The following is a 15278-nucleotide window of genomic DNA, read 5'->3' as shown; positions in this document are numbered from 1 at the left end:
AACTTCTTTGCCCTGGCACTCCTGGACTCTCGGAATACAGCCTCTGGGCACCTGATAAGCAGCCAGACAGGAGTGGTTTCTGGAAAGAAACCAGGAGGGAGCAGTTAAAAACCATGACAGATCAGGAAAGGCTAACCCTGGATTAGCTGGGAGGTTGGCCCCAGGGTGTGGAGCTGGCGTGAGGCAAAGGCCCCATCCAGGATCAGAAGTGAGAGGGTGGGGAGGACTGGGGCCCAGGTCGGTCTGTGTGTGTGCGCCCAGGGGGCCGGGATTGGCTTTCTCAGGGTAGGGAGGGGTTAAGTCCTGCCTGGCTTCCGGGCCCCGCGCCGCTCTTCCCTCCAGAACTCCCTGCTCGCCAGCCTTGGGCGGAGCGCACAGAGCCACTTGTGTGCCCTGCCCCGAGACCATGGCCTGCCTGAGCCCCTCCCAGCTCCAGAAGGTAGGAACCTGCAGGTGGGGACCGGGAGGGTCAGGTAAGTGTGGGGGACCCAACCGGACTGCCAGTACTCCCCAGGAACTCAACCCCACCCCCTGCCATTTTTCAGAAGAGGAAATGAAGCCCAGAGTGGTCGGTCCCCAACCAAAAACCCTAACTACTGCACATAAAGCCCGGGGAGTCCAGGCCACAGGACCGGGACAGGGCGGGAACGTGTATGCGAGACACGCACCCCGAGATGAACCCGGGGATCAGCCAGACCAGGCCCGGCCAGCGGGGACGGGGCCAGTGTCCGGGAGGGGGCGGGGCCAGCGTCCGGGGGGCGGGGTCAGCGAGAGGCGGACCCCACCCCCACCCTGTTGGACGGCGGAGTCCAAGTGCGTTCAAACACTGAAGGCTAACTCGTTGGAATTAGAGAGACGCAGACTTAAAAAAAAAAAAAAAAAAGCCATGATCTTACTTGTTTGTTCCTGATACCAAGAGATAAATGCAGAAAAATACAGAAAAGTTCAAAGAAGACCTATAAATTCCTACACTGAGACTTAATGTTTTGGTATACATTCCTACAATCTTTAAAAGGTCCATCACAATAGCTGTCGCTTACTGAGGGCTTGCGTATATTCTATAAAAGAGACAGGACTGTACTCCCCATTTGATGGTCTGAGGGTCAGCAAGGGGAAAATGCACTTGCCTAAATTCACACAATGGCTAAGAGTAATTTGTATTCGGCTTTTTTCCATCTCACAATATATCAGGAACATAAGCCCATGTCAGTAAATATTTTTATGCCACATGAGTTTTATTTATCAGCTGTTGTTGTGTTCCAGATAGAAAAGCCATACTTTGGGTGAATCCCCTTGGCTTGAGCATTTAAATTGTTTTCGATGTGCCGCTCTCATGAAACAAGCCTGAGTGAATACCCTCATACATGTCCCTTTGCTCCCCTATGTGCTGATCCCCAACTTCTCATCTCAAGAACCCCCAGTTTCCTGGATCATGGGCCTGCACAGGTGGTTGTGGATAATCCAGTTCCCAAGGAGGCAATTTTCGACTTGATACTGATATGAGGATTAAGTTTCTATCATGCAGAGTGGCTCAGAGACATAAGAAGGAGGGCCCCATGGTGGGTGGCTGTGAACGTCCCAACATTCCCTGTGTGGGAGTCAGGGCCTGGCATCCATGGGGGAGGGAGGGAGTGCATGGAGGGGGGTCACTAGTTGGAAATCTGACACTTCACAGTGGGTTCAAGAGGTGATTTCCAATGCCACGGTTAAGATTAAGACTTTATAATGCTCTGCAGGCAAGCATGCAGATTTTCTCTCTCTTTATCTCTCGGTAGCCTCAGAATGAGAGGACTGGAGGCAGATAAGAATAAGCTGTCTTAACTCCTCACTGGCTGCCCACTGCACTCAGGATGAAGCCTGCCGGGCTCTGCCACCCCCTACCTCCCTTCTACCCCCATCCCCGCTCTGCTCCACTGGGTCCCAATCCCTCATGTCCCTCCTACACTCAGGGGCTTCACATACCCTGTTCTCTCAGTCAGGAATGTTCTGCCCTGTCTCTTCCCACTATCCTGCTAGTCCCCTTTCACTGTCACTTGCTCAGTGCTGCTGCCCTGAGACCCCTCTCTCCTATGTATGTGGTTTACAGTAGAACTGAGGCCCTCAGCTCTTCCACCTGCCGCCTCCCGCCTTGCACTCGGCAGTTCGTGTTGTATGTTACTTGTGTGCTGGTCTGTTTGATGTCAGTCTCCTTCGCTAGACTGTAAGCTCTGGAGGGCAGGCATCATGGCTGGCTTTCTCATGACTGTATTTCTAGCTCCTAAAACTGGGTCTGGTACACTGGTCTAGTACACTGCTCAATCAATTTTAATTGAATAAATGAATGAGGTTGGAGTCCTATGTGACCCAAGCCCACTGGCGGGGAAGGGTGGAGACACCTCCCCTACTGCTTTCCTTTGGACAAGCAGCTAATAGATTGCTCCTCACTACGTGCCAGATGCCATGGCCAGGGGTGGGGATAGAGCAATGAACAGGACACTTGGTCCTGCCTTCACACAGCTTGCCAGGTTTGGAGGAGGGGTCAAATCAGTCCTCATAAAGAGTGACTGAGGGCAGGGGGAAATCTGAGTCTCCTTCCTGCCTGCAGTTCCAGGAGGATGGATTCCTGGTGCTGGAAGGATTCTTTTCTGCAGACGAGTGTGTGGCCATGCAACGGAGGATTGGTGAGATAGTGGCTGAGATGGACGTCCCTCTCTACTGCCGCACAGAATTTCTCACTGGAAAGGAAGAGGAGCAGCTGCGAGCCCATGTAGGTGCTTGGGGCAAGTGAGGATGAGATCTGGGGGCTTCAGGCCCCGGCCAGAACAACAGCCTGGAAAGGAGGGCCCGGAGTTCTAGGGCCCCATTCTGATGATGAATCCAGTGCCTGGCCTTCCAGGCGCCAGGCTCCAGGCTAAGCCTCTTGTATTCATAATTCCTTCAGTCCTTGTTTACAAGGTAGGCATTACTGCCCCCATTTGACAGGTGGAAAAGATGAGGCTTTGCTCATTCGCCCCAAACCCTGTAGTTAATCGTTGCTAGAGCAGGGGTTTGAACCCAGATCTGTCCTGATACCAAGTCCGTGCTGTTGACTGCTCTCTGCTGTTCTCCAGTAGTTCTGCCATAAAGGGCCTCTTTGCGGCCAGCAACCCAGAATGAGTCGAGGGATTCTGATGGGCCCAACTGTGTAAATAAATCTCAGTCCCCAGTGAGAAGAGAAACTTTGCTTATTTCCCACCCCCGACTCGGTGACCCAACAGGGCTCAATACAGTTTGAGATGGGTAAGTTCAGACTTGGGGGTGCTCCCACACAGTGCCCTTAACCCTTCATAATCTGAATTTATGAGTCTTGTCTGCGGTGGAGGCCCCCCACTCAAAGCTGTGGTCCAGGCCTACTGATGGTTTCACTTACGCTGAAGAGCTCCTGCCACCTGGTGGGCGTAAAAGGACTTACAACACAGAGGCCCTGCAACCCAGAAAAAGGGGACTTCAGAAGGAAAAAGGGTGTTGGAATGATAATTTCCTTCAACTAGTTGGTTTCATTTGGCCACATTCCAGCCTTCTAGGTGGGGAAAGCAGAGATGGGGGTCCTGTATCCAGAGAGAGGTCACTCAAGGGCTCTGAGAAGGGAGGGGGCCAAATCTTGTGCCCAGTGAGGATATGGGGCAGACAGGACAAAGCAGTGAATATATCCTAGTTTTTAATGCTTGCAAAGAGCTCAGCACAGTGCCTGGCACTTCTTAAACCCTCAGTATTCACTACTAATAATGTGAAAGACTTTAGAAGAAAAAAATGGGCTTTAGATGAAAAAAAGATCAGTGGGTGACCTGTCCAGCTTAATTCCACCTTTCACTGTGAGTTATTTTACAACTCTGTTGAGTTGTACAGAACTGGCAATAATACACAAGGTACTTGTCCATAGAAAGGGATATGAACTGAGTCCCTGCTCTGGAGAGAGACCAGCTTTGCGATCGATCTGTAAACTCATTTCAGCCTGGGTATTGCCTATGTATGTGTGGGTTTAGGAATTCTCCTTTGAGTATCTTACTGGTTCTCTTGTGAATTGATGAGTTAACTAAAATCTTTGACACATTTTGCATCACTATCTTTAATATTATCAATTATGCTCTCCTGACTTGTTTCCTTCACCCTGATCCTGGGACAGAGGAGCTAAGAATGTTGAGAAAAAGCCTTTTTTAAGTTTTCAGGAGGAAAGGCTGGGGAGGGGCCACTCAGGCACATGTGAGGGCACACGTACACACGTGAGGGATGGTGGGGCTGTGCCACCTGGGCAACCCAGGTCGGGGGGTCATTGCCACTCGGCTTCACTCATGCGGCCATGCAGGAAGTGAGTGAGAGAGGTGATGGCTGTCAGGTGTGGCTGAAGCTAAAGGAGAACAGGACATCTTCCAGGAGCACTGGTGCCAAGAAATTTAAAATGTGATACTAAAATTAACAAGGAGAGGTTGTTAAGAAAACAGGAAAAAATTTGTAGTAGCTTATATTTATGGAGAATTTAGCCCTGCCCTTGCTGTTTTCTATTTAGCAGTGGTAGTAATAATATAATAATAAAAGCAAATATTCACATGGCACTTATATTCCTAGGACTGTTCTAGGGCTTTATATATACCAACTCCTAATTTATACAACACCCTATGAAAAGAGGTACCATCAACAGTGTCTATATTTTATGAGGAAACTAAGCCCACAGAGGTTCAGTAATGTGGTTGTGGTCACACAGCCAGTCAGAAGCAGAGCTGGGATTTGAGCCCCAGATTCAAGCCCCAGGGGGTGTGCTTTCAACTGCTATAAGAATCAGCCTCTACCTGAAGCCTCCAACATTTGGGGGAGGTTGGTTCTGTTATTATTCCCCTTTTACAGATGAGGAAACTGAGCCTTTTAGAGGTAAATCAAATGGCCCAAGGCTACCTGGGCACCAGGCCTACTTGAGTCTGGTGCCTGTGTTCTGAATCACACCGTAGCTAGTGTAAGAGTCAGGTGCCTTGTAATTATAAGAAATCCCATGCTTGTAGTTTCTGGCTGTGCTTCCAGGCGTCTTGGGTTCCTGTTCACTGTCTGTGCCTCAGTGAACAAGTTCGAGAAGTACCAGCAGGGTCTGTAGCCCTGAGGGGTGGAAAGCATCTGATTCCGCTTCCCTCTTTGCTTGGCCGTCTCCAGCCCTGGGTGCTCTCTCAGTCCCTCTGATGTCCCCTCTCCACAGGGTAGCTCAGACTATTTCTTGAACAGCGGTGACAAGATTCGATTCTTCTTTGAGAAAGATGTTTTTGACAAAGAAGGTTTGGAGCTGGGGCCCTGGGGGTGTGGGGAAGGGCTGGACTCAGGGACATTCCTCCAGGGCTGGGTGGGCACTAAAGCCAGCTGCCCAGGGGAGGGTGGACTCCAGCTATTCTGCCATCACTGTTCTTGTGCCACAGGAAATTTCCTGGTCCCTCCGGAGAAATCCATCAACAAAATTGGCCATGGTAAGCAGGTAGCTGCGGGACAGGAAATGGGAAAACAGAGGCCCGAGGAATTTAGGGGCCTTACTCTAAGCCCACAGTAAGTGGCCCAGCAAATGGCATTTCTGGCTCCAGCTGCTTCTTATCATGCTGGGCAAGGCCGCCACAGCCCTGGGAAAGAGGGCCACTTCAGACCCCTCCACAGATGGGCACTTGCAGGCCCCTCAGCTCTCCACTGCCTCCCCTGGGGACAATCCAGGCCTCCAGTGTGGGGCTCCTGGGTCCCACTGCTTCCTGGAGCTGCCTTAGGGGCACCTAACATGCTGACATAGTCCCTGTATTGTGAGCCCAAACCAAGCTAGGAAACACCCCCTTTCTTTTTTTCAGGATCATACAGTATAGTTTATTTTGTAGACCACTTATTTATTTTTTTTCCTTTTTTATTGAGGTATAGAATACATAGAGTAATTTGGGTACGCAGTTTGATGACTTTTTACAGACATATATTTCTCATAGTTTTAACACTAATGTTATCAAATAATTTAGCTGTTACCAAGTGTTTAAGCATTGTTCTAAGCACTTTACATGTATTAATTCCTTTAATCCTCGAAATAAACCTATAAATTAGATACTATTATCATCCCATTTTGGAGATAAGGAAACTATGGCACAGATAAATTAAGCATTTAGCCAGTGTCATGTATTTAGTAAACTGAGCCAGAATTCAGACTCATGCAGCCAGACTCCAGTATCTGTGCTCTTAACATTTCAATAACTACATGTAAAGATAATCATGGAAGGGACTTAACACAGTGTGTGATGCACAGTTAAGTGCTCAATATTATCATTATCATTTTTTTTTTGAGAGGGCATCTCTCATATTTATTGATCAAATGGTTGCTAACAACAATAAAATTCTGAATAGGGGAATCAATGCTCAATGCGCAATCATTAATCCACCCCAAGCCTAATTCTCGTCAGTCTCCAATCTTCTGAAGCATAACAAACAAGTTCTTACATGGTGAACAAGTTCTTATATAGTAAATAAGTTCTTACATGGTGAACAGTGCAAGGGCAGTCATCACAGAAACTTTAGGTTTTGATCACGCATTATGAACTATAAACAATCAGGTCAAATATGAATATTCGTTTGATTTTTATACTTGATTTATGTGGATCCCACATTTCTCCCTTTATTATTATTATTATTATTATTATTTTAAATAAAATGCTGAGGTGGAGACCGCTTATTTTTTTTTTTGAGAGGGCATGGAGACCGCTTATTTTTAAATTTGAAGTTACATCATGGTATCTTTGTAACAAAAAATTGTGATAAAATACATATAAAATATACCATTGTAATTGTTCTGAAGTGTACAGACACCCCTGACTTTATAATAACAGTAATACCAGCAAAGAATGAGAAGGACTACATGCCAGGCCCTGGCCTGCGGTTGCACGTGCGTTAGCCCATCGAGTCCTGCGGCAGTGGAGTGCAGAGGAGGAAATGGGGCTTGAGGGAGATAAATGGGTGCTGCAAGCTGCATGGAGTGAGTGGTAGCACAGGATGGTTCCCAAGTCATAGGCCGCTTGGAGTCGGGGTTAGAGTGAGGCTTCCAGATGGCGGGAAGGTCAAGAATAAGGTCATGGGAGTTGCAGGGTGGAGGCATCGGTGGACCTGTTCCTTGGTGAAAAACAGACAGAAGGCTTAATGCACATGAAGTAGATGAGAAGGTCCATGTGAGGCCTGAATCCGGGTGCCCAGGGCCAGGCACAGAGAGGAGGTGTGGGGGCTGGGGACTGATCTGTCAGCCCACCTCTGTCCCACAGCTCTGCATGCCCGCGACCCCCTCTTCAGGTGTGTCACCCACTCCTCTAAGATGCAGGTGAGCAGAGATATCGGGGTGGTGGGGGCACACGTGAGTGTGGGCAGGCCAGCAGAGTGGCCTCTGCGTCTTTCTAGGACTTGGTCAGAAGTCTGGGCCTCCAGATGCCCGTGGTGGTGCAGAGCATGTACATCTTTAAGGTGAGCGCCCAGCTTTTGCAGGCCTCAGTTTGCCCTCCGTAAAATGGGCAAAGTGCTCAGACCTCCTTACGACGGGACAAAGTAAAGCTGCTTGCCTGAGTTGTTTCGTTGCGGGGAGGACACATGTGGCATCTCCTTTGGTAAGGCACCTGGCACTTGGTGCTCAGTTAGATTTGGTGGTAGGAGGCAGGGGAATCCCTAGGACTCCCTCCTTTCTCTGGCTATTGAAATGCTTTGCTTGCAGGTTTCAAGGCCCAGCTTAGTGCCACCTCCAAGAAACCTTCAAGCTTCTTGAGCAGAGAGGGTTCCATCTCTGACCCTGGGGCCAAGAGGCTCAACCACAGGCCTGGGCCCCAGCCTCTCCTGCTGCCCCGCTTCTGCCCTGTGTTCTTGCTGTGCACGTGGGTGCCCAAAGCTGGAGCGCCGTCGGGCAGGGTGTTTTCTTTGCAGCCTGCCTGGGCCGGGCGCACAGTAGGTGCCCCATAGTTGGGTGCTGACATGGAGTCCTTGGTGGTGAACCCCTGTAACCAGGGAAGAGCATCCCACAAGACAAAGCAGGCCCCCCGCCGCCCCTGCTCCACTCTGGCCTCACCTGGCCCTTCCCTTCTCTTACAGCAACCTCACTTTGGCGGCGAAGGTGAGCCGAGAACTGGCTGTGGTGCCCAGCAGAGGCTATGGCAGGAGATGTGGGACGTTACTGGTTGTCGGGTCTTTGGAGGGGGGAAGGGGCTTGCAGAGAAGTGCAAAGGCCAAGTGCCTGCGCCGGGAGGAGGAGCCACCGTCCCTTGCCTCCAGGAACAGAGGATTGGAGGGTGTCCTGGAACTGGTCGCACAGTGGTTCAGAACCTGACAGCCACTTCTAGCTGGTTACAAATACAGATTCCTGGGCCCTAGTCTGAGATCTTGAGTCAGTAGGGCTGCAAGGAACTAGGAATCTGTGTTTTTTATAAGTTCCCGAGGAATGATTCAGCATAGAAACTGCCTAATTCCAAACCCCAGTGGACTCACAGATCCCCTTACAGCCTCCCTCAAGGGTGATTATCTGCTTCTGCTCACACGTAACGGGGGCCTCACCCCTCGCAGGCAGCCCTTCCCTCCCTTGCATGAGTGCCCCTGGAACTCCTTGCCCACCTGCTCTCCCCCACCAGTCAGCCCAAGGACAGTCTTCTGAAGGGGTGACATCCCCTCCCCAAGTCTAGTACCCCCACTTTCTTCAGCTCTTCCTCCTCCAAATGCTTTGGAATGCCCACCATTAGTATGCCGTCCTCTGGCCACTGGATTGTCAAAGTCCCTCGAAAGGTTTGGTGCTTAGAAAACAGTTTCCCAGGAAGGGAGGAGGCAAGGCTGGCACCCCCTTTACTTTGTTAGCACAGACGAAGGCCCATTGCTCAGCAGTCCTCCATCCTGGGTGGGCCCCAGCATCACCTGGCGGGTTAAAATGTAGCTGTTTGGCCAGTCGTCCCCCTACTTTGCACTCAACTCCCCAGTTTACACTGCCGCTGGGTCATCTGGTGGCTAGCATTGCAGTTGCTGGCTAAGGATGGTGGCTCTACTACCTGGCTGGAATTAAACAATAGCAGCTACTTTTCAGCAGTTAGTGTCAGGCTGTGTACTAAGTATTTGCCATACATCGTCTCACGGAAGCCTCCAGTGACCCTGTGAGGTATGTTATGAGTGGGGCCACTTTAGGAAATTGCAGCTTTGAAAGGTGAAATCTCTTGCCCTGAGTCTCTGTACCAGGACGTGGTGATATTCTAACTGAATCACAGGAATGCCGGGCTCTGAGAGCACCACTGTGGGTGGGAGCGGGTGGCAATCCAGGCAGAGGTGATGTGGGGCCAGGCTCCTCATGGCTGGTGGGCCTGCTGCAGTCTCCCCACACCAGGATGCCTCCTTCCTGCACACGGAGCCACTGGGCCGGGTGCTGGGCATATGGATCGCGCTGGAGGATGCCACGCTGGAAAACAGCTGCCTTTGGTTCATTCCTGGCTCCCACACCAGTAAGGACACCTGTGTCTCACTGTCCACCCATACCCAAAGCTCCTGGGAGAGGGTGCAGTGGAGAAAAGGGAGGCTAAGGGCCCCATCTTGGCCTGCAGGTGGAGTGTCGAAAAGATTCATCCGGGATCCTGCTGGCTCAGGGCCTGGCACCAGCTTCCTTGGGTCCGAGCCAGTCCGAGATCAGAGCCTCTTTGTGCCCACACCAGTGCAGAGAGGTAGGCAGGAAGCAGAGGGCAGGGAGGCAGGGCCCTGAGGCCACGTGCCGGGGGTGTGTGTGCTTGCTCTGACCACCCAACCCACCAGAGGGCTGTGGAGTCACCCAGTGGGAGAAGGTTGGGCCGGACAGGCACTCCGAAGGCTGAATGCAGCGTGATGAAGGGCTGGGTCTTCGGGGTCAGGCTGGAATCCTGACTTTGCTACTTCTGGGCTGTCTTTGTGCAAATGAGTGAACCTCTCCGAGCCTGTTTCCCCAGATGTGAAGTGGGGAGGTCAGCGAGATGGTGTATACAAGATGTTTATACATTACCTGGGTGGCGCACAGCAAGTACTCAGCAAGTGCTGGCTATGAGTGCACCCTCTTCCCTTCAGAAAAGGGAAACTGAAGTTCAACTCAGCCTTGCTGGCGAGGTCCCGGCTAACTGGCAGGCACAGTACGGACAGTTTCCGCCTGGCTTTGCAAATACCACAGAAGGGGATGCAGCTACTAAGGCTTGCCAAAGGCACAGGCCACAGCAGAAGGGACCTGATCCCTGGGGAACTCATGCCCAACAGTACAGTCTCCGACCCCAGGGCAGGCTGCAGGCCCCGAGCTTTCAGGGATGAACTGGCCACAGAACCGCTGGAGGGATGAGGGCTCCCTGTCCCTTCCGCCCCTGAGTGTTCTTCTGACCTGCTGTGTCCCTGCCAGGGGCCCTCATCCTAATCCACGGAGAAGTGGTGCACATGAGCAAGCAGAATCTTTCTGACCGCTCACGCCACGCCTACACTTTCCACGTCATGGAGGCCTCTGGCACTGTCTGGAGCCCAGAGAACTGGTAGGCGGCAGGATGTATGTATGCGCCCGTTTCCTAAAGAGGTCTTGGAGGCTCGGATCAGTGATCCTGGCATCTCAAGGTCATCTCCTTTCGCCTCTACAGGCTCCAGCCAACAGCTGAGCTCCCATTCCCACCACTGTACACCTAAAGGCCCTCTCGGGGCTGGGGCACTGTCCCCTCCCAGGTGAAGCTGTGGGCAAAAACCAGTGCGTCACCCCAGTGCCCAGCAGTCATGGGGAAGTTCTTGTATCACTGTCCGCCCCTCAGCCCTGCAGAGAGGCAGCAGGAGCCTGGGCTGGGCGGCTCTCTTGAGATCTCTCTCTGCCTCCCTCCTTCCTCACCCTCCCACCCCACAACACACACACACAGATGCAGCCTCTCAGCCACGAAGGGGTTCTGGCTACTTCTTGCCAGCTTTTCACTTTTCTCTCAGATGGAACTCTGATTATTACCATGCAAGACACAGAATAAAAACAATTTTTGAATGCAGCTTCTCCATCCTTTCCCAAGCAGTCTTGCTCCCAAGATGAGAGCCTTCCTGAAAGTCGTATGAGGTACCCCAGCCCTGCCTGGTGAGGGCTGCACTTTAATAGCATGCGAAGTAAGTGACAGTGGGCATTCACTATGCCAAGGGCTTTTCATGCCCTATCTCACTGAGTCCTCAGCCTTCGGGGTACACACTCTTACCATTCACGTTTACAGATGAAGCAGATGACGCATGGGAAAAGTACGTGACTTGCCCAAGTCACACAGCTAGCTATTGAGTTGTTCAGCGAGGCCAGCTTGATCCAGAGTCTGCCTTTAACTTCTACACTACTGGTACCCGGTACCCACTGCTTGGGGAGGGAGAAAGACCATGGCTTGGAATCCCAGATTCTGGTACTGGCTTTGTGACCAGCTTGTTCTGGTCTCAGATTAGGCCCTTCTCTCTGAGCCCAATTTCCCACCTTTATAATCAAGGGGGCAGGCTAAGATCCCTGTGGGTCCCTCCTGCTTGGGCATGCTTGGCAGACACCCAGACCTTCTGCGGGAACAACTGTCAAATCCAAAACCTGTTTAGCTGGGTCTGACCCAGAAGTTGTAAACTAGGGGCTGGCTGACTCCACACTGCAGATGTGTTTTGCCTGGGCCTCAGCGTTTTTTTTTAAAACTTTTTAAAATTAGGAGATTTCATATAACAATCCAGGTTTCTAAGCTTTCTTGAATGAGCAGGTCAACAGCGCTGGGCCCATGGTCTAGCATAGTGACAAGTGGCTGGAGTGGCCTCCTTGGGGGCACATGTGCACCTCACTTCCCCCTTCCTGTCCTCCATCACATTATCTGCTTGGCCTCAGCAGCCATAGGCATTTGTGACCTTGATATCCAGACCCCATTTCTATACATGGACAAGCCAAGACCCAGAGGACAGAGCTCTTTCCCAAGGCCACCTAGGGAGTCAGCGAGGCAAAGCTGGTGCTCCCCAACACTCTGCCACCTCCTTTAGCAAGCAATGGAAGGGGGTCTGAGAAGGGAAGTTTCCTTTCAGCCCCAAAAGAATGTGTCTCTGTATTTACCTCTGAGGCAAAGGGCTTGGCAGTGATTACTGGGCAGCCCAAGTTCCCTAGAGCTCTGCTCCTGGCTTCCAGCCTTGAGACGAAGTTCTCACCTCTCCCTGCCAGGCCGAGGGAGCAGGGAGAACTCTGTCCAGCTTTGGGAAACCTGCTGTGCTATTTTCCCACTGATGGAAATTGTTGGTCTGTTCGGCAAACATCTACCAAGTTCCTGCTGTGTGCCAGGCTCCACTGGCACCAGCAGACTGTGGTGGGGGACGAGGCAGACCTGAACTCTGCCCTCATAGAGGGCAAGGCTGGAGTATGGGCCCCCCAGGAGAGCCATTTTGAACTCTTAATAAGCTCCACCTGTGCCCTTGGCTTTAATTTCTTGCCAAGAGAAGAGACAAACACAGGTGTGGATATGACTGGAGTGTGCAAGGGTCTCACTGACAAGGACCCTATGCTGTCCAGCAGCACTCAGCCAGGCAGCAGAGGTCCTGAGGCAGGGGTGGGGCTGGCTGACTGAGGTCAGCCCAGGGCCTGATCCTCTTTTTCCAGCCCTTCCACAAATGCACCCGGCCCATCTCACCTTTCCCCTCCAGCTCTTCTAGCCCAAATGGGAGAAACGACATGCATTTGGCTATTTTCCTCCTGGGTTCTCTTCCAAATGAAGCTACGGGTGTAAGGTCACTCTGGTCTCCAAGTATAACCCATAAAACCCCTGGGCTCGCCTGGCTTTTAGCTGAGATGAGGCCTGGCTTTGGGTAATATGACACTTTCCTTTACTGATTGCTCATTACATGAAGGCCCTGGGCTGGACACTTCACACCCCTCACCTCACAGGCTCCTCACAACACCCTGAGAGGCACAGGCTCTTATTCCCATTTTAGACAAAAGAATTGAGGCCCAGAGTGATTCAGCAACTCACACAGGAAGCGGCAGAGCCAAGGATTCTGACCAGATCAGTTTGATATCAGAAATTTGAACCTCAAGTGTTAACTATTATTCTCTTGTCTCCCGTGTCCATTCCAGCCACCTCAGGATAGTAAGGTGAGGACGGGGCCCTACAGCACACTCAAGTTCTTTGACTTCTTGCATTTTCCTTTAAGCCTTTTTTGCTTTTTAAATATCAGCCAAACTAAAACAAAGCTTTGACTTTTTTTTTGAATCTGCATCAGCTGCAAAATCGTATCTGCTTCTCGTGCCTTGGCTCTCCATGCCCGTGCGGGGAGCTGCTCTGAGGACCAGCCAGCCTTGGGTCCCATTCTCTCCTGCTGCGCAGCAGCAGCTAGGCCATCAGCAGTATCAGGAGGTAGAGAGGCAGAAGGAGGTTGTCTATCTGTGTAGTGTATGCTTCTAGGAGGGACACAGCGCTGACGGACCCCAAAATCCAAGCATAACTGTAGTTTAGGTCCACTCCAGTGTCAAAGATTAAGATCAGAACTACAGAAATGATCTGGGCAAATATAGAGGTCATGGTCCCCTCAAAAGTCTTTTTGGTGCCAGGCCAGTGGATCTCTCCCATGGTGCTGCCAAAGATAGAGGCCACGGTGTCACCCACACCCACAGCTAGAACGCCCGAGTAGGGGACTAGGGCCCTTGCTCCCCCAAAGCTACCCTTCTGTATGCAGGGTCTGGGGACTAGCCAAATAGGAAGAGACATGCCTAGGAGCAGGTAGATGTGTGTCAGGATGAGTGGTCCACTGTCTCGTTCATCCAGGAAGAGGGACAGGAGGCTCCTGAGAGTGTGGCCCAAGGGTTTGATGCGGAAGTAGCGCACATACTCCAGGAAGATGAAGACTGCCAGACATAGAGTGGAGGCCACATAGAGCAGGGTCCGGTCAAAGACGATACCTGGGATGTAGGTGGCCACCACAATGAAGTGGAAATACTTCCGGGCAATGGTGGGGGCCTGGTGCTTCTTGCACTCAGATGCCCGCTTAGCATTCTGGTACAGCACCACCAGGCAGGCTAAGGCGGCCAGCAGAGACCAGTAGACTAGGAGGTAGATGCGGATGTCTGTCTGGAAGAGGAACTGAAGAAGCCAGAGCAGGGGGTTCCTGCGGATGAGCCAGTGCAGCCAGGGCAGGATCATGCCCAGGCCCAGCACACAGGTCATGAGGTGGAAGACGATGGAAGAGGCCCATGTACCTGAGTCCATGAAGACAAAGAGGGTGCTGAAGAACATGCCCATGAGCACCATCCCTACCACCACCACCAGCAGGAAGAAGTCCACTGGGTCTCCCTGGCTTTCCACCACAGTTAGAGAGCGCTTGATGAGCTGGTTGAGCATGAAGCTGATGCCACCCAGTACCAACAGGGCCTCCCCAGGGGTGAAGCAGCGCGGCAGCAGGTACAGCAGGATCATATTGAGGTAGACAAAGATCAGCAGGACCTCCAGTACCTCGATCACCTCGCCCACACTGAGTGAGTGCTTCATGATATAAATGATGACGCCTCCAGCCAAGCCTGAGATGACACAAGTGTTGGTGGGCACTGGGCGGGTGATGCCCAGTGCCAGCACTGATGAGAAGAGGGCCACTGCCATGCCAGTGGCCGTCACCACGACTCCAAAACGTTCGAAATATGGGTTCTCCGCAGACTGGCAGCGCTCCTTCATGACCAGTCCGAGCAAAGGCATGACCATTGAGGCGGGCAGTAGGCCACTGTTTGCGGACGTTCGGAACTGGAAGACAGCGCTTCCCTGCTGTAGAAGTCGGTCCCATTTATATTGGACATAAAAGGCCTGCACTGCGAGGGCCACGGCGCACCAGGAGTATCGGTCCCAGACCGCGGCGTGGATGCTCAATACCACCGCAAACACAATGGCCGCTTCTGCCAGTACCGACCCGCTCAGCGGAGTCCCGGTCCCCGGGGCTGGGGGAGCACACCCTCGGGCCATGTCTCTGGACCTGGGCCTCGGGGAAACCGGGCTGACTAGGGACGCCTTGGCCTCTGGGCCCCTCTGGTCCTGCCAGGCTGAGGGCGTCGGCTTCACTCACCCAGCACTAGCTCTCACCGTTCTCCAGCTGCGAGGAGGGAAATTCCACAGTAGGCCACCCTCTGCAGCCTGGGAGCTGGCGCCCGGTCACCCTCCACAGCCTCCCACGTACGGCACAGACATTGCCACTGGGCGGTTTTCTTCACAACCTCTGCGGACTTCGCCGCGAGGTCCTCGAAGCTCTTGGCACCGCCATGTTGTCCCGCCCCTGGTGGGCGTCACATGATAAAAAGCCCCCGTCCGGAGGCG

General features: G+C 52.2%; 2 protein-coding genes across 5 annotated transcripts; one reads left to right on the top strand and one right to left on the bottom strand.

Moving 5' to 3' along the window:
- Positions 1–268: 268 nt before the first annotated feature.
- PHYHD1 (phytanoyl-CoA dioxygenase domain containing 1) lies at positions 269–10981 on the top strand. 4 transcript variants are annotated; one of them, XM_037007984.2, is made up of 11 exons: positions 269–439; positions 2585–2746; positions 5198–5273; positions 5412–5459; positions 7266–7321; positions 7399–7461; positions 8077–8098; positions 9333–9461; positions 9561–9677; positions 10370–10510; positions 10599–10981. In XM_037007984.2, exons 1-10 carry the CDS (start codon positions 407–409, stop codon positions 10498–10500), a joined length of 837 nt encoding a protein of 278 aa, XP_036863879.1. In that variant the 5' UTR covers positions 269–406; the 3' UTR covers positions 10501–10510; positions 10599–10981. The 4 variants fall into 4 exon arrangements, with proteins under 4 accessions (XP_036863879.1, XP_036863881.1, XP_036863880.1 ...); XM_037007983.2 differs by having other exon boundaries at positions 286–439; positions 10370–10496; XM_037007986.2 differs by lacking the exon at positions 2585–2746 and having other exon boundaries at positions 279–439; positions 10370–10496.
- Positions 10982–13125: 2144 nt separating this feature from the next.
- DOLK (dolichol kinase) lies at positions 13126–15237 on the bottom strand. The gene has a single exon (XM_017648239.3). It carries the CDS (start codon positions 14928–14930, stop codon positions 13317–13319), a length of 1614 nt encoding a protein of 537 aa, XP_017503728.3. The 5' UTR covers positions 14931–15237; the 3' UTR covers positions 13126–13316.
- Positions 15238–15278: the final 41 nt, after the last annotated feature.

The sequence above is a fragment of the Manis javanica genome, chromosome 2, assembly GCF_040802235.1.
Source record: "Manis javanica isolate MJ-LG chromosome 2, MJ_LKY, whole genome shotgun sequence".
Classification (NCBI taxonomy): Eukaryota; Metazoa; Chordata; class Mammalia; order Pholidota; family Manidae; genus Manis; species Manis javanica.
Note: the sequence above shows the minus strand (reverse complement) of the source record. Positions and strands in the feature narration are given on the sequence as shown.

Coding starts and splice junctions, on each gene's coding strand:
- PHYHD1 (XM_037007983.2), top strand. CDS start 407: ATGGCCTGCCTGAGCCCCTCCCAGCTCCAGAAG. Junction 2,747..5,197: donor AGGAGCAGCTGCGAGCCCAT/GTAGGTGCTTGG, acceptor CCCTCTCCACAG/GGTAGCTCAGACTATTTCTT. Junction 7,322..7,398: donor CCCACTCCTCTAAGATGCAG/GTGAGCAGAGAT, acceptor GCGTCTTTCTAG/GACTTGGTCAGAAGTCTGGG.
- DOLK (XM_017648239.3), bottom strand. CDS start 14,930: ATGGCCCGAGGGTGTGCTCCCCCAGCCCCGGGGACCGGGACTCCGCTG.